General features: G+C 39.5%; 2 protein-coding genes across 2 annotated transcripts; both read right to left on the bottom strand.

The window, feature by feature from the left end:
* Window positions 1–788: 788 nt before the first annotated feature.
* On the bottom strand, window positions 789–2,406 carry LOC117938138 (musculin). The gene is made up of 2 exons (XM_034862572.1): window positions 1,608–2,406; window positions 789–1,418 (listed from the first exon to the last, which is right to left on the bottom strand). Exons 1-2 carry the CDS (start codon window positions 2,028–2,030, stop codon window positions 1,341–1,343), a joined length of 501 nt encoding a protein of 166 aa, XP_034718463.1. The 5' UTR covers window positions 2,031–2,406; the 3' UTR covers window positions 789–1,340.
* Window positions 2,407–4,565: 2,159 nt separating this feature from the next.
* Window positions 4,566–21,518, bottom strand: trpa1b (transient receptor potential cation channel, subfamily A, member 1b). The gene is made up of 28 exons (XM_034862571.1): window positions 21,369–21,518; window positions 20,992–21,139; window positions 20,309–20,471; window positions 19,910–20,085; window positions 19,124–19,231; window positions 18,811–18,919; window positions 18,146–18,291; window positions 17,260–17,396; window positions 16,313–16,361; window positions 14,469–14,568; window positions 14,270–14,370; window positions 13,543–13,718; window positions 12,193–12,357; window positions 11,507–11,621; window positions 11,076–11,242; window positions 10,773–10,863; window positions 10,574–10,633; window positions 10,378–10,470; window positions 9,206–9,276; window positions 8,912–9,068; window positions 8,710–8,799; window positions 8,219–8,388; window positions 7,993–8,122; window positions 7,379–7,561; window positions 7,198–7,266; window positions 6,762–6,863; window positions 5,721–5,839; window positions 4,566–5,366 (listed from the first exon to the last, which is right to left on the bottom strand). Exons 2-28 carry the CDS (start codon window positions 21,085–21,087, stop codon window positions 5,153–5,155), a joined length of 3,357 nt encoding a protein of 1,118 aa, XP_034718462.1. The 5' UTR covers window positions 21,088–21,139; window positions 21,369–21,518; the 3' UTR covers window positions 4,566–5,152.
* Window positions 21,519–23,940: the final 2,422 nt, after the last annotated feature.

Raw genomic sequence — 23,940 nt, 5'->3', positions numbered from 1 at the left:
TGTGGATGTTTATGCACGTGTGATGTGCAAGTTTGGCTGTGTATGTATGTGTTAAGGCGGGGGTGTTCTTCTATCTGAACTTTTGACCAGTGCTTTGTGAATTTTGTTTTGTTTTGACTGAAATATGAACAACTGCATTCCGTCTGATGACATGGCTCCAGATTTCCAGAGTCCTGCTGAAAGATAAGAGTTGGGACCACAATACAAATAGATGATTTGAATACTTCATGAGATTTGTTTTGTGTCCCTAATTTATACCTTTTATGATATTTAAGGGATTCACACATGTAGCAGTTATGATGGTGTGTATTCTTCAGCTAAAAAAAATGAAGAAAATATGTGTAAAAGTATTGTAATAGGTCTACAGTAAGTGAATTAATGTAACATATCGTCATTGTTTTGTGAATAAGTGTTTTATGTGTTGTTTGATTATTACAAACTGTTTTCTGATTAAATATTGATCTGTAAACAGTTTCCAAATTGCACACTTGGTGTTTGGTTCCGTGTGTAAATGGCCCAAATATCAAACATTTTTGCATCCGCTTTTCACAGAATGTAGCTGCTGCAATCCCCACAGATATTTACACTCTCAAAATTCAGGGATTTGTTTACATTTCAAGTCAGTCTTAATAAATGAAGTAAAAAAGCTAAATCACTGGGGAAATTGTTTTGATTTTTGATTTGAATTTAACACAAGAAGTGAAGACAACCATTATTAATCACATTTTATCTGAAATACAAAAATATCAAAGGACAAACATATCGCAAAAACAATAAATACTGTAGACCTACGATATAGAAGGATCCTACAGTACATTTCAGCTTGGTGATGGCAATACAGTCAAAGCAGCAAAACAGACTTTGAGTTGTGAGGGGATTTTGTGAAATGCATTCTAGGACCTGTCAATCTATGCAGATGAGTGAATATGGAAAACTGCTACTACCTACAGGCAGATCTGTACACTGTAACAATAATGTTTCGTGATCAACCAAAATATCTGTAACACTGTTTAGAATTCAATACAATGACAAAGCAAGTTGTGAGACTGAAGTTTGTAAAAGCCAAATCCAGAGTTTAAAACCATGAGATATGAACTTACACACAGTGTAAACATACCATACTAATAAACATGCACACACAAAAAAACTATATCTCAACAAGCTTAGAGTGTCTATTGTCCTAGCTGACATGCTCTGAAATACACAATCCTCAGTGGAGTTCCAAGTCATTGTTTTGGACAAGTGTTGACAGTTTTCCAAAGATGGACACTGGCCAGGAGGTTTTTCATAATGTCTGCAGGCTCTACAAGAACCAAAGCTGGTGTTTGAAGAAGATAGTCCTATGCTGTTGCCCCGCACAGTCTTACAGTGACGCCTTGGCTGTCCTCTGGTCGGCCTGTCATCATAAATGGCCAGGTCTGTTAAAGCAAAAGACAGCAGGATTTAGCAGTAAAGAAACACATCCAACACATTGCATTGTGAGGTCAGTATGCAATTTGAATGAAATTAAAGTATTTTCAATTTGTTGATGTTATTTCATAAAAGTACACCCGGATAATTAAACTTTAAAACTTGTTTTAGTAGCTCAACAAGTTATGTCTTCATACCAGGTTGACTGGGTGCGCAAAACTGTTCCCGAACCGGTCATCCTGCAGAAGCTGCCTCAGGTGGGAGATGTAGCTCGAGGCGAGTCGAAGCGTGTCCAATTTGGACAGTTTGGTGTCAGCTGGTACCCAGGGCAGGCTGGTTTTTAGTCTGGAGAACGCTTTGCTCAGCACTCTCATCCGCGCCCTCTCCCTGGCGTTGGCCGCGTTCCTCTGCAACTGCCGCGCTTCCTTCTGGTGCGCTTTGGAGAGTTTGCGCTCATGCTTGATCGTCTCCTCTACACCGTCTTCCTCCAACTCCTCATCTGAATACCGATTGGGATTATAGCAGGTAATCTTCCGGGCGCTCTTGTCCACAGAGGCGACGGCCTTCCTGCGGCATGTCTCATAGTCCTCAGCATCACTTGCAACAGAGCCAGTGGACATGGCTGCTCCACCTGTGCCTTGGAGGCGGATTGGCACTTTGGGGACAGCAGTGAATGAAAATGTGGATTCTCAGCTCAGCACAGATTTGAGTAAACGACACGAGGTTGGACGTCAGCAAACTATGTAGACTTTTATATTCCCATTTGGTAACCCTGAGACTTATGTTCACCACCTGACAAAGCTATAATGCCAACTGCTTGAGGTCAAGTCTGAAAACTGCAGCTCTCTCTATAACTGAAACATGCCTCCTTGCTTAGCTACCCCTCTAATTTAAGTGTCCTGGACTTGGCATCAGTACAGCGTTTTTTTTCTCCTCCCCTTTTTCTCCACACTACCATGACCTCAGTAAGACCAAAACTATGTCTCCTTGTGTATACTGTTTAATAAATAAGTTGCTCATCTGCAGCCTGCTAACAACATCAAACCCTGTAAATGAATTTCTCATTATTGGTCAAATAAGGGGGAGGTTAAATAAAACTGCAAAATGACTCTAAGGATGTCAGATGATTGATTTTACCCAACAGAGATAATCCATCTATGTTGCATTAGAGGTGGCATGACTTCGATGATAATTATACACTGAACCCTTTGCAACAATTTGGAAATAAGATGGTATTAAACATTTCCTAACTTTGTCAGTTCTACAGATGTGTTTTGGTAATAGAAATGTCTTGAGGACCTTATCAAAAGTGTCTAATCCTTTGCTGGTTTCACAGAGGGATTGGGTTTCTGCAGATGGAGCAGCCTTTCACACGCAGCCTGCGTGCACCAGCCCCAGCTGTTATCGGTTCCCATGACATCTGGAGCGTTGGCATGACAAGGGTGTGGCAGAGCTGAGGAGGCCCCATCTTCATTCCCATAGTACTGTTAACATTTTGTTTGACCGTGCATCTTGGCTATTTTTGCATTTGTTTTGTATCCTCCAAATTTTTGCACGAGCATCCACCTTTAGAGATCAGACAGGGTAGCACTTTAGTGTTGATGGAGATCAAGAAAAGAGGGGAAAGAGAAGATTGATTGCTTTGTGCCTCTGAGGCTACAAGATTGTAGAACGTTTTTGCAGTGATAATACATGACATGTTTCTGGAAAAGAAGTATTTCTTTTACCAAACTCCACATTTCAGACAGAATATCTGTTGTAATCTGTGAGATTTGCAAACATCAAAAAGTAAAATGCAGTTAGTACATTTCATACTGTATTCAAAAATGCAAGTCAAGCTTTGGACGGAGCGTGGAGGTGTGAGAGCACAATTTATCTGAGTAAATGGAAACCTCTGGGTACTAACAGGAACCCCTTTACTTTCTCAAGATATTCCCAGAAAATCCCAGGTCCCTGTCAGCTATTACTTCGCATAATGTGTGAAATTTAGATTTTTTTATGACAATAGCAAGTCTGCCAAGAACAACCTAACTGCAGCTGAGATGCATGCTTGATTTGGCCATGCCAGGATCACTAAACTACTGTACTCTGCACTGGGCTGCTGAATGCAGCACTGTACTCTTACAGTTCCCATGATGGTGTGTAAATTATCCCAACATGCAGGCTCAAATCTCCCTTTATTAAACAGTTATATTCTGTCTTTAGAGGCTTGTTGCACTTGTTTGTTATCTCTTTATAATGATGCTCCATTCACATTTTTCAGTGTCAAAATGCAAGTCACTGTGATTTCTAAGTGTTCTGCTGTGTTCCGCTACTCAAATTTCCCTTTTTGACGGACAAAGAATGCTCCCTAATCCAAGGACACATTCCCATTCATACCACAATCTTGCTCTTTCATGCACTTTTCACAAGAAGATCTGACATCAGCTGGACCTTGGAGGGATACTTAACTTATCCTTGGATGTGTCATGAGGTTGAGATATTAAGTTCCACTTGAGCTGCTGAGACAGTCAGAGCTTCAGGCAAGCTGCCATCTCATCCCCTGTCACTGCGCCCGTCCGTCTGCCTGACACACTTGAAGGTGCAAACTAAGGGATTTTGCTGTTGAATTTACTCCTCATTTGATTAGCTGTCATAATACAACAAAGGTGTTAGCTATGTGACACATATCTCAACCTACTGCTTCATTGACTGTGAGGTTGGAAAAAACCAACAAGTGTGTCATTAGTCATTCTGCAGATGTAGTTCCTCATCTTGAAGCAGAAAATATTGTCAAAAACATCAGTGAAATGAATGGTTACATGGTCATTGTATTTGCCCTGGGAATAATTAAATTCAGGGCCAACAGTAATAAATATCACTTAAAACTTGAGTTAAAGGGGAACATTCGTCTATCCGCAGAGACACTTAGGGGTCTTGACCTGTATCGGGGCCCTGTGCTGGAGAAGCCGAGGGACAGGTGCAAGCTCATGACGTCAGAGTCCTCTGTCTGTTTCTCTTCCAACCATCCAATGATTCCCATGATCCCCACTGAAGCATTAAGCTGGTGTGTGACACCAGTGAAGAAGGCAGTGCACAAATCAAAGACAATAATCCATCAACCATTGTGAAGTTTTGGAAGTATTTTTTTATTTTATTATTTTGTCATGCATTAATGCCCATCCCAGAAATTGTCAAACAATACTAAAAAGAGTCCAGAAATCCAGTCACAATCCAAAAATCCAATTGAGGAATGTTATCCCTAAATCCAACTAGAAATGAATGAATGAATCTATCTATTTATCTATTATCTATATGTTTCTACTAAAATGGTATATTGGTATAGATAATTTTTTGTTGTTGAAATTACAGTAACATGCAATCAATATTCATGTGCTTATAAGAAGTATGGCAATACTGTATGCACACCACAAAAAAAAACTTCAAACATTTGTATATCAGTGTCTCATGAGTGTAACTTAGTGTTATAGCCTACAAGGTAAACATTTAGAATACAGTACTGTAATATCATGCACAGTATCAATATCAAACCAAACAACAGAACAAGTAATTAAATGAACTGTTGCAATATACAATAAGTGGATATGAGTGGTAAATCTTAATATAATGAATTGCATTGTGCAGTAGTCACATAATGATTCAATTCAAAGCTACAATAAATAACAATGTAGGGATAATTCACTGTGTCAATTGTATGGTTGTTCCTGCTGGGTGTTAAGATGTTTTATTTGTCTTATCCTCTTCACTTTTTTTTTGACTCGATGGCCTTCAGCAGTGGGACCCAACGCGACACGCTAATTCCTTTTGGTTTAACCTGAGTTAAACTCGGCCACATGTTGCCTCGGATGTTCACAGGGCCGTCGTACTCGTCCGCCTCTGAGGAGATCTCCATCTTCTGGATGATGAGCTTCAGGAGGTTGTGTTGCTTCTCCATCATGCTTGACACCTCTTTCAGCCTGAGGAGGAAAACATTAGTTTGGTTCTCGCAAAGATAGTCTTCCCCAACACTTGAGTAGATTTATAATCCGTTTTTTGAGGGTAACAGTGCTGAGTGGTTTCATGTGTTTACAATAGACAGGAATAGTAAGTGGTCACAGTCTTTATTTTTTGTAACCACTAGGAGCCACTCATGCATCAAAAACTACTATTACTGTAAATGGCTTGATTTAGTTGTTGCATTACTTATGGTAGTTCCTTTTGATTATGACAAAGAATTCCATAATCTCAATAGCAAGTAGAGTTTTATTATTCCAGGAATAGGAAGCTGATTCTCATGTGATTCTCATGTTGTGTACCCATGAGTGCTTTACCTGAGCTTCTGCTTTTTGAGCTCGTTCTCTAACACAGTGCAGCTCTGTGATTTGACCTGCAGACGATTCCAGGCATCATTGGTCTCCTCTTCACCTGTGAATAATTGCTTTATATAGTTCTGTCAACAAAAAGTGGATAAGATTAAAAAAAGGAACTGATATAAATTACAAAGATAAATCAATATGTTATACAGCAGCGATCATCAACTGGAGGTCTCTTTTATCTTAATATTTGGAAGTTACCCCTAAAACAATTGCTGTTTTGGAACAAATGCATTGAATACATTATTCCTAAAGTCATACTGACATAAAGGAATTTAACAAATATTTATGCGAACAATTTATTTCTTTGGCAGTGGTAAGTGCCCTTGTGTTTTATGTTTACGTTTCTTTGCACGTGTAAAGCAATAGTTTCTATTTTCTGTCTCCCCCATGACGAATTCTAAGTAATGACAACTAAACTGCACTGTCGGTGCATCCACATGATACAAGCCTTCCGTGATTGCGCAGCGTGATGGCTTGAATGTAACAGGCGTTCATTAATATCAAGAAGTTATGTACTAAAGCATGAACTTAACATGCTTATTTCAGACAACATGACTTCAGAAAGTCGTTAGTAGAAATGTCTACTAATGATTTTTAGTAATGACTACGAATGTAAACTTGATTTGTCTACTACCAACATACTGCTCTGTGTTACTACAACTTGACCAGTTCACCAGTAAGTGAAGTCAACTAATAAGGGATAACAGTGCAGGTTCTTTGAGCGTGCCATTCTTAGAGCGTATCCACTACAATGACGTTTCCTTTTACACAGATTTAGACCATCACTCCTCAGTGAACTGCCTCCTTGGCTGAGATCGGAGACCATTTTAGTATTTAGTAGCCTATCTAGTTCAATCATTATTGTCCGTTCACACTCATACATAAAGTCTAGGCCCCACAGTGTCCACTTAGAAAAATCCTATATCCTATATCCATATCCCATAGAAAAATGCAGTTGATGACCCCTGTTGTACATTGTCTGTTTTTTAAGCATACCCTGGAGCAGTATCGATTGGGATAAATGGTGAGGGAGGGTTTGTCCACTCGTTTCATAAACCAATAAGGCAGCTTGTCTTCCAGAGCGGTGTGGAGCTCAATCTGCAGCCAGAAATTCATAGTCAGTCAGAGATGCAACTTTGAAGAGCAGTTTGACAAGGTTACACATTCTTACAGTAAGCTAAACCAGTGTAACTACTCACATTCTTAAGTCACTTCAGCCTATTCATGCAATAATGTTGCCTTTGTTGAGCAGGCTGTGCTTATATTGAAATCTCATTTTATTAAACATGTTCTAAGTCAACTTGTAAAAAGGCCTCAAGGACAAGATACCAGAGCCTCATCTACTGTGGATGTGGTTATTTGTCCATGGCAGAATGGGCAAGCACAGAACAAGCAGGAAAATACAAGCTATGTCCACACATACAGTACATACCTGCATGCCTATTCTTTTTAGGGCAGCATTTCTTTGTACTTCGGCAATATCTCCAACTGCTAAACCGATCTACAACACAGCCAACAACAAATGAGAACCATGTTATTTAGTAGCTTTTATGTGATAAGTAGATGTCCATGAGGAGCTGATGCAAAAGGACAGGCTGTCAGAGCATACTTACCATCAGGTTCACCAGCAGTATTGGCATGAGCAGAACAAAGTTCACAAAAATGATGTACGTCAGGATACCAAAAGGAAGCTCATTCTTCAGATAAGTGTCCAGGAAGTTGTTTTGGTAGTTGAGTTCCCCGACCATCATCACAAAGGTTTGTATCACTGAGAGCGGCACGGTTTCAAATTCTTTCTAAGGGTAAAAAAGAATACCAGCTTTATCTGTCATAGTTAACAAAAAAGGTGTCAAACAATCCATTATAATAAAAACATGCATTAGCTTAATATTGATGTCCAAATGCCCCAAATCTTTTCTTTAACAATTATAATAACAGTAATGTATAATGCAGCACAGAGCATCCAATAAGTGTGTGCCAAACACAAACAGTGCATGTCAAAACATGTCTAAAAAATGTGTTTATCCCGTTACAGTGTGGCATAAAGATGGGGATGTCAGTCGCTCAAACTCTTAGGATATTTACTGGCCTAATCACCATAATATTTGCTTGTGATATTCATACTCTGCGGAAGATGCTTACTTGGCATTGTTGTCTAAGACCAACATCAGTTTAAAACATTAGTTTAACATTTTGGGAAATACACTTATTCGTTTTCTTCTCCTACCTGGTTGAGCATTAGAGCATGAAATGCCAAACTGAATGCTAACATCAGGTACACGAACAGCATCACAATACGGACCAGTGTCCTCATGATCTCCCAAAACATCACAACGTAGATGCCTACGCCTTCAAACCTGGAGAAACAAGAGATTATAAAAGTCAGTGGCCTCTCTACATCATCAAAAAAACCTTATGTTGAAATGGCATTATAAAGTCAGTGCAAAAAAAACCTTTGGAGATAAAGGAGAAATCCAATCCAGGAGCTTAAAACTGCCAACGCCCCTGCTTGCCATTGTAAAGAACCCTCTACATTGAGCATGGTGGGAATGATGAACAGAAGAGAGAGGACTGCTGAAAACCAGTCACTCTGGTTGGAATAGTCCTTGAAGTAATTCCAGCGCTTGTATGGCAAGGAAAGAAAAATCAACAAAAATATAAAACAATCAGACAGACCAACAACCTTGTTCTGCATGTGCACAATATTTCACTTAAACAACCATGCAAACAAGACTTTAGCTGTATAACACTGAACGTGCAGTGTGGAAGTGTTTCTTATAGTTAGAATCAAAAATGAGGACGGTGAAGTGTGGTGGTGACATTCTGGATGTGGTCATTCAGTAATCGTGCTCATCCATCACACCCGATTGCTAGTGTGCCTCCGCAGGCCTGGTGCTGAACAGATTTATGAGCAGATGCATCATGTGAGCTTGTGTAACTGTACCTGTTGTGATATCTGCACCAATTCCTTCACTATGCAGTAGAAGTTCATGACCAAGACCATCACCATACAGAAGGACAAGAACAGACTTTGCTGAAAAATTAAGGATAGTGAGATTTAAGTTATCTAGAGAGATTACATCACAATGACAAATGCTGATACATTTTGGAAAATAAAATATGCCAACATCATGGCCATTAGTAACCTGTATGAAAGATGTGGGCACCATCATAATAATGTGCTCGCCCGTGTCAGTGGTGTTCAGAGTGGGCCTCAGAGTCACTATCAGGTGAGTGAGGGGCAGCAGACCCATCAGGTACATAAACATGTTGAGCACATGAGCTGTGCTCCCATATGCAAACCTGTGGATTAAAACAAAGAAGGCTTTACAACTGGAATAATGAAATCCAAGGTAAATAATGCTCACAATTTAGTCAGTAGGCTCAAAATATCGGAGTGAGAAATGTCGCTCTCTGAGGGTTAAATCACAAAATCTCACCACTTCATTGCTAGGTACTTTTTGCAGACAGGGTGGTTGAGTAGTTCAATGCGGTTGTACTTCACCATTGCCTGCAGAAAGGGTAAGCTTGCTTTTAATGGAGAAAAAAAACAGCATTGATAGCTAAAGCCTGAAAGAATTAAAAAAGGGTTATTGATTATTATTGCTATGATTGATCTACCTTAGGCATAATGTAAGATGACATTAGCAAGTGTTTTTTCACATCTGGTGTTACATGAGTTTTTTATTTTGTATTACACAAAATATTACAATGCCATTGTGCATTGACAGAAGTGACATTTAGTTCAATGACCTGACAGAATCCTGTTAGACTTTGCCAGTCACCAAAGCGTATATGTAAAAGATTGTTCTGCACCCGTTTTGAATTCATTACGAAATGAGAATATTCAATATTGCACAATAGAGCTTTTGGTAGGTTAATTGCTTACACCCCGAGCTGGAAGAAAACCAAATCACCTGTCACTAGCAATCTGTAAATGAGAAGTTGGCATTGGGGCTCTGCCTCTAGTTCCCCTCATACATCCACTGCTGAAAGTCAACAGCAATGCATGATGTACATGTGTTGACCACCATTTCCTTGCTTTCCAGCTTCTTCATAAACATGTATAACCAACACAGGGTAGCTATAACATGGGGAGAGCAGCAGCCTGACCCTGCAGCTTCTTCCCATCTGGCTTGTCATCTGGGTTGAGGAGAAAGACTGAACCACAGTCTGCAGCGGGCACTAGCCCTCGCCCTTTATCAAGTCGATTCATAGCACCCCAGCCAGATTTGTTTGTCTGTTTCCCACCAAACTAGGCATCACTTTTGGTTTCCGACATTAACCGCTCCACTTAAAGCAACCCCACAGCACTTTTCCACCTACAGGTTGGAAGCGGAATTGTCCATTACCACTGTCTCATTCGAACTACAGGTCCGCTACCCAATCCCTTACGGATGAACTGGCTGACCCTTTAAGGATGAGCCTATATGTGAGCCTGTATATGCAAGATGTGAGCCTGTGGATACATGAAGGTGAGTGCCTACAGAGCCTCATCAGAGGGCGATGCGTGACTTTAACAGAACTTTAGTACTTATCACTCAGGGGGAAGTAGATTATTTGGATTCAGCTGCACCAACACTGTATTTGAGAAAGAGTAAAAGTTGCTTACATTGAGTGCAGCTAGTGGCTGAACCCTCAAGGTCTTGTCAGTTACCTTCCTCGATTCAAGGGGAGCTTGGAGCCACGAGAAATTGTATTCAATCTACAAAACATGAACAAATGTTTCTCCATGTTTTTTTTGCCTGGCATATACTTTATACAATATGGGTTGTTGTGATGTTTTTATTGTGCAACTTGTAGGTTACATGATAGTCAGGACAGTTGTGATCATCATCAGATTCCCTCACACAGCGGTCCAACAGGTGCTGTGGAAGAAAGTAGAAAAACACTGTGACAGGGAAACCAAGGGCTTTTCATGTTCTTACAAAAAATGCTCAACTAGAACAGCAAACTGCAGAAAGAGACAAGTTATGAGGACTTCTTTTTTCTTTGCCAAAGGCAAACCTTGTAGGTCTCGGGCAGAAACTCAATCATGTCTAGTATGGGACTTCGCTGGCCAGAACCGGGTGTATACAGGCTCAAAGCCTCAGCAGATCTGGAAGAAGAAAAACCCAAATGATTCTTAAATTCACAACAATGTGTGGAGTTTAAACAATTTGAACTTTGGTGCTGCCCAGTGGTAGATCTCAGAAATAATCTGAAAGAAAAATGCAGCACATAAAACACTCTTAGTATAAAAGCAGTTTTGAGCGTAGCCTTTTACTTTTTCTCATCAAAACAGACACTTGTATTGTATCATTAACAAACCTGTGACTGTCAATTACATTATTGACAACATCTTTTCTCCCATTTTGCAGAGCTTCATGGAGGAATGACGTGTCGTTCTTGTTTAAGGTGAGCGCTGCACCCTGAGCCAGCAGGAGCCTGACCACAGCCACATGTCCTTCTCTTGCTGCGATGTGGAGTGCAGAGTTCTGGCACAAAACAGAAGACAGTACTTTGCATTTGTCATAGAACAGTGATTTCTGATATATTCACTGGTACTTCTAGTCATTAGTAAGGTGATGTTTGGAAAACAACTGGATAAATATAAACTATAAAACTATAAACTAAATTATAACTATATATATAAGCCTAAATATTGTCATCACAAATAAGTGGAAAATGAATTACTGATTTGGATATAGCTGTTCAGCTATATCCAAATCAACGATATAATCAATGATATAAATGCATACCCCATCCTCATCTGTTTTATCCAGCAACTTGAGATTGGCTGACAGGAGAATGTCCATAGTTTGTGTGTATCCTGCAGATGCAGCATGGTGTAGACACGTCCAACCCTTGTAATCACTGTAAACAAGAAGCAGAGTAAGAATTTCTGCCACAACTTTGCCTGAGAAAATAAATTATCTGAAGAGGTTGAAGATCCAGCAACAAACTTATTGACAACAGTCCTGTTCTTTATACTGTTGCTGGAGATTTGACTTTTGAAATTGCTATGAACAAGACATGCCAAACTAAATAACTGGAATTGTTAACTGAAAGTTTGTATGGATAGCTGAACTGTAGAAAGCATAGTACACCATGCTTTCGCATTTACGCTACGTGTACTTTATCATCTTTGTGCATGTTTTCCTCTGGCTGCACGTGTTTACCTGTGAAGAGGATAGCAGCGATATACTGGTTTCACTGTATACTGTGGTATAAAAATTGACGGTTAACATACTATGTACATTTGCTTATCTATGGTATTGAAAAGAACTTATTTTCAATAGGAAGAAAAACCTCTTGTCATTCCTTTAAGGGTCATTGTAACTCATACTACTACTACTACTGCTACTTCTATTTGCTTCACTGTTATACTACTAATATTCTTAGATGTTGATCGTACCATGAGAATCTAATGCTGTTGCAACCCTACCAGTGAAAGAGAGCTCCTTTGCGCAGCAACAGCTGTACCACCTTGGTGTGCCCCTCTTTTGAAGCCAAATGCAGCGGTGTCAGGCCTCGCTCGTCACCTTCATTTAGCAGACGAGAGTCTGTAATGGTCTCCAGTAATCGCTTACATGTATTTAAGCGCCCATACCTTAAAGAAGAGAGAGACAGGGCAAAGTAGTAGGTTTTCACTGCTATGATCTGTTGATCTCTGAAATAAAAATGCTTTCTGTGCGAGGCCCACAGCACAGAGGTCCAGGGCAGTTACAGCCCAGTTCATCTTAGCGGTTGCGTGTTTGCTCAAAGACACTTTAAGATTGCTGTTACAGGGCATCAACCTTTAGGTAAAATATGGGGAAAAAAATGTAAACCTGTTTGGACATGTTAATGACTGATGCTGCTAATGTGCTGTGGTCTGCGAGAGAACGTAAACAAAAGTGACATATTGGCTAGCAACAGTATGATCTTTCTTTGTCTCTGAACCTTTTAAGAAGGTCAGCAGCACTTTGTGTCGGTGCAGTGGGACTGGTGGCGAAAGCGAATGAGGTGTCCATAATAGGTAAAGAATGATATCATAGCATGGCCTTCATTTGCGTTTTAGCTCTAATGAAATAGGTGACCAAGATATCAAAAAATCAATAATAATGTTAAATGTCCACTCATTTCACACCACTAATGACATTTCTTTACAAATGCCTTGCTATTTGAATTCTATCCCTGTGACAGTTAATTTTTGTCACTGTATAATACTGTACGCATGTCATGGCAATTAATCATCGAAAGGCTTTTGAGCACAGAAATTGATTAAAACAACTGAGCAGTGAGGAGACAGTTTTAAATGAAAGCACATTGTTCATTTTTCATCTGACCACCATTGTTCAATTACAGTGATAAAAGTATTGGCTTTAGGAAGATCGTAAGTCAAAGTCCTCTGAAGAGCCATTTTTGATGAATGTTTTATACTCTTGTGCTATCATTGATCAATACATAACACTTGTTACAGAGTGACTACTGGGGTTTTAGGACAAGGAAGATGTGTGGCTGTAGTAAAAAGCTATTCCTACGTAATAAAAGTAATTGCTCCAGACTGTGCAGAATTTCTGCTAATTGAATGTTGTACTGTAGCTTTAATTTAACTGAATAGAAACAATGCAAAAAAAAAAAGAGTATGTAAACTGCATCTAACAAAAGGTCAATGTCAAAGGCAATGACATTTTTGGCACTTCTTTGATCAAATTTGCAAATTTGGAGCCACTTTGAGTGAAATCCGGTCAAATTAGTACTGCTTAGTTTGATGTTATGGAAAGTCATACTCTCGGGGACCAATCGAACTCACTGAGCAGCAAAGTGCAAGGCAGACTTCTTGTCCTTCGACTTGCATGAGAGGCCGACCTGCCCCGAGAGGCCCAGCATGTTCTTCACTGAGTCATGGATACCCAGTCTGCAAGCGTAGTGGAGTGGGGTGCAGCCCTCATTATCCTCACAGCTCAGCAGTGCCTTCACTGCACCACTCTAAAGTTAGACACATTATAAAAACATTAATCTAATCATACATTATTATGTATGTTAATATCCTTGTTAAACAAAGCACAAAAAAACTTAGGTGTGCGGCAGCATTTATGAAGATCTAAGGGCACATATCATTGCTGCAGTTACACACACACACACACACACACACACACACACAAACACACACACACACACACACATAAAATTAGATTATACAAAAAATAGTGTAGTGTAATAATATGTAGACACAGATACAGAGAGATCCCTATTTATACACTGTCTGTAAAGAACTATAAGTGTACATTTTCAGCTTTCCTCTCTGGCTCATTTTGAAGGCTTCATTGTAGCTTTAGGTAAAGCTTACAATGTTTTAAAGGATCATCTGGCTTAGTGAGAGTATAATGAACTTCATCAGCCACCTTGAATGCAGGCTCAAGGCAAATTGTTCAAGGACATTGCAGTAATTAAATTCCAATCTTAATGACATCTTTGTTTAAGCAGCATACAGTGCACTTGATGTCACAAACAAGCTGCATTGATTGAGGGAAGCCAACCTGCAGTAGGTCTTCTGGGAGGTTTTTCAGACCCTTGGGCTGAAGAATGGTCAGGTGAAGGAAGTTACAACCCCTTCTGTCTCTCACGTTTACATTAGCCCCTAAAAGACATAAACATAAGTGTGCACAAGATGCCTTGTTAGGCATTTTACCAATGATGTGAGCCTTGCTGGTGGTTAAGTACAGTACATAAGCTCACCTTTTGACAGCAGCAGAGTGACAGTTTTCCATGCTCCACAACTTGCAGCCAGCAGCAAGGGAGAGTTTCCTTTACAATCAATGCTGTTGAGGTCTGCACCCTAAGGAGAGAATGTTCTTAAACCTTAAAATCACCTTATTACTTACCACATTACTTTGAACATGCATTGGAGTAATTACTCCAAATAAAAGACCATGGGAGAATTAGCATTTCACAAGTTTTTTGAACCGGTGTGGAGTTTGCATTGAGAGATGTGAGATGTGTATTCTGGCATAGGCTATTCACAGTTTACACATAATGAAATGAAATTAACATACATTTTAGATTTCTGAAGATTTTTAAGCTTAGCAGTCATAACAAGGCACGGGAAAAATACAAGAGCAAAGAAAAGTTTGTCTTTTCTAACGTAAGTTAGACTTTGCTAAGCCTTTTAACAGGTTAACAGAGTCCGGCAAACTAGCTTGCTACACCTAGCAGCAACCAGGTGTAACTCCCAAAGTAAGGGAGCATATTCTTATCAAGCATTGACCATATCAGTTTCCTTAGTTGCAGATTCCAAAGAAAAAAAAATAGAAAAACCCCATTCCTGACTAGCACATCTATTAACAGATAAATAGAATATAGACAGAAGTTAATTGTAACATTTGCAGCTCTTGCTCAAAACTAGTTCGATTTAGGGAAGTTTACACTCTGGCAACCCTAGCTAACGTAAGGTAAGATTCAGATAAGCAGCCACACAGGCAAAGTTACAACAAAACGTATGTTTTTTCTTGTCATACTTATAATATTACAGTCTATAGGACAGTCAATGGGACTACAACTCTAGCTTGTAATACAACTATACTTGTAATAAAAGACTAATGCTGTTATCTTCTTTTCTTCTACATGAATTATCAGCTGAATAGGATGCTAACTCAATGCTTTTGACATTCAGCTTAAGCACCATGTTGAAACATTTCATGTATGTAGCCGTATTTACTGTAAGACTCTTCTAAAAAAATCTTATTTTAAAACAAGCTAGCTGGAAACATTGAAAAGTTAACCAGACAGTGTTTTAAAACAATTCATGCAGCTAACATTAGCTTTGTGAGCTTGCTAGCTAGAGCTAATCTAAGCTTGGCAGCCATAACGACAGTAACTAAGAGGGCGGCAGGGCTAAACAAGTTGTCAATTACTTGCCTAATAATAAACTTAACTAATTTAATAAGAGTCATCTCTGTCATGGCTTGATTTGTTAGTTGTTGTTTTTTAACATTTAAAAAAATCAAACTAGAAGCCAAAATCTTAAAGCCATAGCTGGTCTTTGGTACCAAGTGAAGTCAATTACTGTAGACTCTGACATGATTTCAAAGACAAACACGCTCAGTGTGTGCACGTTTTTTCTTCTATTTGCAGTGATTGCTTACAGAATGAGTTGACAGGATATACACTTGGACCCCAGCTTTTTCCTGGAAACAACAGTTCTCTTAAAACAGTCTATGAAGTGCAACAGATGGCCTACAAGCAATGGGTAGCAACTGTAACATTTTTCAAGAGGTGTGTTTGAAATTGCAAATAAAGTATGATGGCAGAATGACCCAACCATTAAATAGAACCCAAGGAGCAGTAAAGACAGCTCTCAGAAAAGATTGGACAAGCTTTTGATGTCCCCTTTAATTTAAACTACTTTAAAAAAAGGAAAAAAAAGCTAGAGATGCCGTTTAGCTGTCTTCACTGCAATTTCTTGGATGCAAGGCAGGAGATTAGAAAATTAATAAAAATGCAGTCACTGATGTTATTGTTGGGAATATCCTGTGCGTAACAGCTGTTGGATGTGTTTGTGTGTGTGTGCGCGCTTTATTTACCAATGAAATTAGGTACTCTGCCAAGTCTGTGTGGTCAAATATCGTAGCCCTGGAAAAGTAAACACAATTGTTGTAAACCAGCCACACAACACGTGGCTTTGTGAGTCAAGGTTATATCAATAGGCCTATTGTCATTTGTCAAATAAGGATAACTTTAATTCTAATTCTGCATTGTCAGAGGATGATGTAAAAAACCGATTTTCCTTGTGTCTAAAGTGTTACGTCAATGACCCACTGTAAGAGCTTATTCCCAGTTCTGCAGACATTCTCACAAAGATCTATCCCCCTTACCCTGTCCTTGTATTAGGTGTCAGTCTGCTGCTGTCTGTGCCAACACGAAAATAGCTTAGATAGATAAATCAATGAGGGAAGCACATCTTTATAATAAAATTCATATAATTATTATTGTCCCCAAATAAAGCTTATTAGTCAATCGGCCATACCCAAGGGTTTCATATCTGTGTTCCTCTTGTTTGTCATGGTGTTATAGTGTTGATATTATGTAGGACTGATCTGTACACAGCATGAGCAGGCAGTTAATGTAGTTTCGACGAATATTACACATCTAAATAAACGTAAAGGGGCTCATCTATGAATAATTTAACTGATCAAGTCTCACCAAATATGTCATTAGCTGGTTAGTTTAGCTTACCATAAAGACTACAGACAGAGGGAACAGCCTGGCTCGGACCAAAGGTAACAAAATCACAATATCACTTCTAAAGCTAACTGATCAACAAGTTATTTCTTGTTGGTTATGTACAAAAAAAAGTTGCTTGGCAACATCGCAATAATGAAAAGTCTCCAGACTTAGTGGTCCACAGGAAAGCACTTGTTATATTTCCCAACATGTCTGACTATTCCATGTCACTGTCTTATAAAAAACATCATCAAAATAAATCTTTAACCAAGTCCAATGTGCAAACGGCTGGCAATGTTAAGCCCACCTGTGTAGAGGGGTCTGACACGCCCCATCAGTTAGGTTGATGATGTCTTCCACTTGGTCAAAGGATGACAGCATCAGTTTGACTACCTCAGTGGCACCCTGGGTGCAGGCCAAATGAAGCGGTGTGGACCTGTCATTCTGGACAGCAACAAACAAGGTTTCATTATGAGTGATGAATTATGAATAACTATAATGAATATTCACCAGCTCTGCAAACACAATTATGTCTGCTCAGTACAGAGACATTGGGACTTACTGAGGTAGACAGAGCAGAACGTGAAAAACACACTTAAGAATTAGTATGCATGTACTCACTTACACACATACATATTGTACACTTCCCCAGTGTAACATTAGCAAAGTATCTCCCAGACCTACTGGCTGAACACTGTGGGCTGTAACACAAGTCTTTAATGAGATAACTAGGACTGGCAGGAGAAGGCATGTGATCGCTCCACTCAGCTCCACACTGTAAGAGGAGGTAATTTGTATCAATTTAGCCAACCGAAGCTATTACTGTACTCCATATTCCTGCTGTAGTTCTGGCCACTACCCCGGAGCTAAACATAAGGATCACTCCCAGATGAGCGTGATAAGACTGAGATGTTCTAATAGTACACAGACGTTTTTCCAGAGAAAGGCTTTACAGGTGTAGGCAAACGAGATCTAGATTAAAAACACAATGCAAATCTGGCAAAAAGCATGTGGTGGACAGATGGAAAGCAGTGCAATCTGCAGCTCCCAGATGTTAATATAACTCTTCGATGCACGGTGCTATCAAAAGTGTTGACATCCAAATGAATGACTTCCCTTCTTGACAGTCAAATCAAATGCTTATGAAAAACATGCTAAATGTTACATGGCATTTGTTGTTGTTATGTCAATACCTGTTGCTGGTCAACTTTGGCTCCAGTAGCAATACAAAGGCTGATGGCTTCAATATTCCCGCCACGTACAGCGAGATGGAGAGGACTGCTCTTGGACTTGTCCAAATAGTTGATGTGGAAATCAGCTTGGTGGCCTAACTTCTCTCCTGCCAGCAGATAATTAAATCAATGATTTCAATTGTGAATGATGCACTGAATACATACAAGGCTCACAATTAAGGTTTCTTAGTTCCTGCTTGTTGTTATAATCTTATTAGTTATTATCACCGCTAAACTGAGTATTGACATTTTTGACTTTTCTTCTTTTGTTTTAGTGGAAGGAAATTATGACTAACTGTGTCCATTCATGGTGGACTGTCTGTCTACATTTACAAACAGCACAATAACGTGAATACCCATTATTTCCCTTGCTGAGCATTCCAAGTAAGATAAACATTTTGTGCTCAGACTTTTTCCAACAACCCAAGACTTGTCAAGCAGACCCCCCAGAGTCCGTGTATGGCATCTGGCCTGTACAAAGTAGCACATTCAGCTGAACGTCTCTTGGGCCTAAGGTGAACTCTCGTCTTTTCTATCAGTTTAATGTGCTGTTTGGCCTTGTAACAACTTTTTCATTATTGTCAGCACTTAAACATTTTGATGACCAATGAATCTTTTTGTCATACCGGCCATCATGATTACTTCCATGGCTTTCTTTGCCCCTGAGAAGGCGGCTGCATGTATGGGGAAATGGCCGAGCTTGTTCTGTTGGCAGAGCCGTGCTCCATGCTTTAACTTTGACAGATAGACAGAGAATAGATGTAGTGAAAGACAAACAAGAGACAATTCTTTGTTAGAGACAATGCTGCAGAGGGCTGGCAGTCAACATAAAGAACAGCTACACAATCGGTTCTGTGCAGATGGACAATTATCTTTTACTGGGTGTTACAGGAAGAACGAATAATATGAGTCTGAATGCATCACTCGTACATCACATACCAATGTGCTGAGAGCCTCACAGTTATTGATGGAGCAGGCAAGCATCACAGGGGTGTTCCCAAGGTCTCCCTGTAGATTGCAGTCTGTAGCACTGTATGACAGCAGCAGCTGCAGTGGGCAGAGATATAACATAACATAACTATATGCCTTTATCTTCCACCCTACTGTACCACAGCTGTGTCAGTTTGTGGACAGCAGCCACATGCTGTGGGGACAACAGGACAAGGTCTTTCCAAGTAGAGTCAGGTTGAGTCAGGTTTTTTCACATACGTAAATAGTTTAGAGTGCTGTGGCTATCTTATAAAATATGTAATGGGAAAATGTGATTGTCTGAAACCACAAACCAAAAACTCCACTACATTATGGACTGTATGGAAATTCTTGGGGTGGGATTTTATTTTATTTCATAAAAAGCCACCCCTCTAATGTTATATGTTTTTTTCTTTAAACCATCCCACTGACAAAAACAAAATGCGATAACCTCCCCCCAAACCTCAATATATGTTGTACTGTGAATAATTTACTCATTCCTCCAAAACTGGACACTTTAATAATGTATATATTTTTTATGTTCTTATATTAGTTTCATATTATGTTGTAAATATTGTATATTACAAAAACACTTCCATGTCATCAAAATACATGCACAAAGTTGTTTAAATGTAACATGCATTTTTCTTATCTTAAAATGACCTTGTTATCAATGAGAAAAGATGAAATCAGTGGAGTACACCCACTTCATATAAATTGTTACGTATGTCAGCCAGGCACTTTTGGCTTCCTCACCTCCACCAGGTCGTTGTATCCGTGGCTGACAGCCAGGTGCAGAGGGGACATGAGGACCATGTTGAGGATGTTGGGGTTGGCCCCCAGGTCTAGAAGAGCCCTGCAGCTCTCTGCCTTGTTCCTCTCCACTGCCCAGTGTAGGGGCACATTGCCCTGGTCATCACAGCTGTTCAGATCTGAATGAGCGCACACACACACACACACACACACACACACACACACACACACACACAGACACACGCACACGCGTCAATCCAACTCTTACCTGGCACAGTAATCTGTCATGTAACTATCAAACATACTGCTTTATATGTTAACTTAAAGAATGATGGGGACTCACAATACATATTTTACCTGTGCTGGAGTGCAACTTCTGATAGATGACAGATGCATGCTTACCCTGTGAGTCTATGACAGTGGTGATGAATTGGATGAGGTTGATGTGGTCCCCTGCGGCGGCGTGATGAAGGGGACTAGCTCCACATTCATCTTTCTCACTCAGGACCTCTGGGCTCTTCTTCACCAGGTTCTCCAGGAGAGCCAGCTCACCCTTCTCAGCCAACTAGACAGTAATGTAGAATGTAATACAATAATATTACAAGGAGAGTGAAGATAAGAGAAGAGCCTGTTATCCATGTAGACTTTCCATTAGTCTGTCTCTGATTTCACCACAGATTACACGATAATGAGAATTCACACTTATTGATGCTAATATGAATTAACAGCTTTCAGTGTCTTGTTTCTGTTGCAATGATTCAAGAATGACATAATGCCTATTTCTTCGATTGTTAGGCCAACCTAAATACTGCAACTTGCATAACATTATTACGAAACACTTGAGTTGCCATTCGGTCTCTATTCAGCTCTTCACAATGACTTTATTTGAGATTATACAAGGTTAGGATTGCTGATGGGAGGTTATATAAAAAACATATATTACTTATATTGTAAGACATGAACCGTGTCTTGAAATGCTATATTGTAGACCTTTATGGCATCATATTTGTTGATTTTTTCATCCATTTGTCCACTTACTATATAACATAATTTCATTCTATATACATTTTTATTTGTTTACTCACCTTAAATACATTTAGCCTTGACAGGGCTGGATCCTCATCCTCTATCACATATGTATAACAACTGGTCTGTCGCGTCACGTCCCTGCTGAAGTTCATCACTCAACTGACACTCAATGGAGGCATGAAGGGTGACGGCAATAACACGAGCCTAGGCATAACCACATACACACAACAACAGAGATGTACACATCTGTTTACAGGCAATGGCAAAATGCTAAAATAGAAAGCCAGACTACCACATTTTCAGTTACTGAATATATGAAGCCTAGTACACATAGTAGTACACATAGTAGTGTGACTGAGAGGGCAGATAATGCCTTAAGCCATACGCCCCATTGGCCACAAGGGGAAATGGGCACAGATGACTTTGTCTTTACCCGGAAGGGCATTCAGATCCGCCGAGTGTTTGGAGGTTGAAGCCCTACTGTTGAAGAAAGCAATTATGTTCTTCGCAGCTGGGGGGCAGCTTGTTTGAGTAAGTCCCAGGTGTCCTTGGGTGATCCTGGGCAAGCGAGATTGAGAGAGACCTTGTAATTGTATTGTACGAGGCCCTCAGTCAAATCAAAAGGCCAAACAACAAATTGCATTTTTGGTGAACAGATTACTATGGAGAATTCTTATTGGAAATCCCCTCGACCTACCACAGCAGTATTCTGTTCATTTACACTGTGACAGATCAGAGATATTTTCTAAAAGGCAACTAAGTTTCACCTCATGCAGATGGAAATTACATTTTGTTTCCATTGCTCACTTTATTTACAGTACATTTCTTTCACTGACATCTGTGTTTGAACATTTAAGCAATATTGCACGAGTATGTTCACCCTGATGAAGGTTTTAACGAGGCCTTTACTGGCTCCTTCAAGCTGAGCTGAACGACTCTCTCCAGATGAGAGATCAATAATTAACTCTAATCTCTGTGAGCTGTGATCACCGTGGCAATCACTTTAATTCCCAGGAAGCTCTGCGGATTAGTAATATGTTCTTCTGATCAGTAAATAAAGAAAAAGAGTCATAAAGTAGAAGCTCTTGATTAAACATGTTGTCAGGCTTCAGCAGGAGGACCTAAATGCAAGACACTTCCAGGCAGAAGTTCAGACAAAAACATTTTATCCTGACTCTTCAAACAAACAAACAAACAAATCTACAAATCTACAACCCTACACCCCTACAACCCAACCAAAATCAGACAGGACAACAAGAGAGACAAACCTACCAAGGAGAGAGGAACTGATGGGTGTAGAAATACACAGACCAATTAACAGGAAGACAGAGGACTGGAGGAGACCAAAAGACAATAATGGGGAACAGGTGAGAGCAGAAACTGAGGGAAACTAACAAGACAGGAAGTGCAGACCACATATAGGGGATGGGCGGAGACAAAGACACATGCAGGTACACAAAGCACATTACACAGTTGTAATTCACAAAAAAATCACATGTTAGTATTCTGTAAGATACTGCAAAGTGTTTTTGTCTGATGTCATAATGCTTCCATTATGATCCATCAATATTTTAGTGCTGCTTATACTTTGATCTTAAGTCATGACCACAATGTAAAGTATGTAGACTCCCAGTGAATGCCTCGAGGCACCAGTCTTCTGTACCTCACTTCACCTCCTCTATGGTTAAGATAAAGCTTCAAATTACAGTAAAACCCGCACAATGCTGCCTACTTTTCTTCTTATTTGACCATAACCCACAGTATGTCATCCTCCCCTTTGTTTCCGAGCAGCAGCAGTAAATAAGTGTGATTGGGGTTTTTTGTAACCGAGTTTGCCACTCATCTGTTAGAAGACACCAAGTGTACAGGAAGTGCACTAATGGTCACTGGTAAACACAATTCCCAAACACAGATATAATTAGTTTCAATGACATCCTTGCCTGCAACGGATTTGCTTTTACAGTTTAGTCTTACATTGTTAATATTTAAAATTACACGGCAGTATTACTGACACATATGGGATATATGTTTGCTTATAAAAAAACAACCAAAGACTCAATTACCTTAGAATATGGGGACAGTTAGTTTTTTATAAAAGATGGATTCTTAATTAAAAATAGATTTCTGCAAAAAAATAACTACGATCAATTTAAATAGTTACACTGGACCATTAGATCACGATCATGAAATATGAAAACCAGAGGGATTGTATAACTTGAAGTGTCAATTTTAATAAATAAATGATGAGCATGGATTTAAAAAAGGAAGTTTGCTGCTGTGCTCAATGTGGCCACTTGTTGGATGTTACTCAAACTCTGCATCTCTCAAAAAACTGATTCTAATCCAACTTCATTAAATATATTTAGTTAAATTGACATTTTAAGTGAAACACCAGCTATAGCTTTTTACCTAAACACATTTTTCACAATGAAAACATTTGTCAGCATCCAAAATATCCCTCATACTTTCATTAACCCCTCATAGCGTTTGATTTATAAGCATTAGAGTTCAAACAATAAAGACAAAGTTGAATACGTGATGCACTTACTGTATTTGTGTGATGAGCTGAGAAATCTTGGTGTTCTCCTCACCACTGCAATAGGGCTTAAATAGTGTGATGAGCGAGCTTTTACCCAGTCGGTCTTCTACTGCAGACAGGACGCTGCCCCTTGTGACCAAATGACTCTCCTGATGTTTTTGCAGCAGAGAAGGCAAGCTCATGTTGTAATATGATAAGACATATGACTGGCAGCAATACATTAAGCACCAAACATGATACTGCTGTCTGCCTCACAGTCATTTTTAGTTAATGTGTGTGGATACTTACTGTATTCAGGAGAATTTCTTTTTCTGTTTCTCATCTTTTACACGATAACGCTGAAAAGTGTCTTTTTCTAGAAAAATGTTCTTTCCACTATAGGAACCAAAGCATACATGTCTATCCAATAGCCTTTGCCACTATTGATAAGTTTGCAGAGTTTACCTTATTGTTTGCATGTGAAAAG

This window comes from Etheostoma cragini, chromosome 22, assembly GCF_013103735.1.
Source record: "Etheostoma cragini isolate CJK2018 chromosome 22, CSU_Ecrag_1.0, whole genome shotgun sequence".
NCBI lineage: Eukaryota > Metazoa > Chordata > Actinopteri > Perciformes > Percidae > Etheostoma > Etheostoma cragini.
The sequence above is the reverse complement of the archived record's forward strand: the minus strand, read 5'-3'. Positions and strand labels throughout refer to the sequence as shown.

Excerpts from the sequence above, each read along its gene's own strand:
- LOC117938138 (XM_034862572.1), bottom strand. The coding sequence starts at position 2,030 with ATGTCCACTGGCTCTGTTGCAAGTGATGCTGAGGACTATGAGACATGC. Across the intron at positions 1,419-1,607 it reads TTGCGCACCCAGTCAACCTG|ACCTGGCCATTTATGATGAC; the intron begins GTATGAAGACAT and ends TTGCTTTAACAG.
- trpa1b (XM_034862571.1), bottom strand. The coding sequence starts at position 21,087 with ATGAACTTCAGCAGGGACGTGACGCGACAGACCAGTTGTTATACATAT. Across the intron at positions 12,358-13,542 it reads GCCTTGCACTTTGCTGCTCA|GTATGGGCGCTTAAATACAT; the intron begins GTGAGTTCGATT and ends CTCTTCTTTAAG. Across the intron at positions 8,800-8,911 it reads TGCCCACATCTTTCATACAG|CAAAGTCTGTTCTTGTCCTT; the intron begins GTTACTAATGGC and ends TTAATTTTTCAG.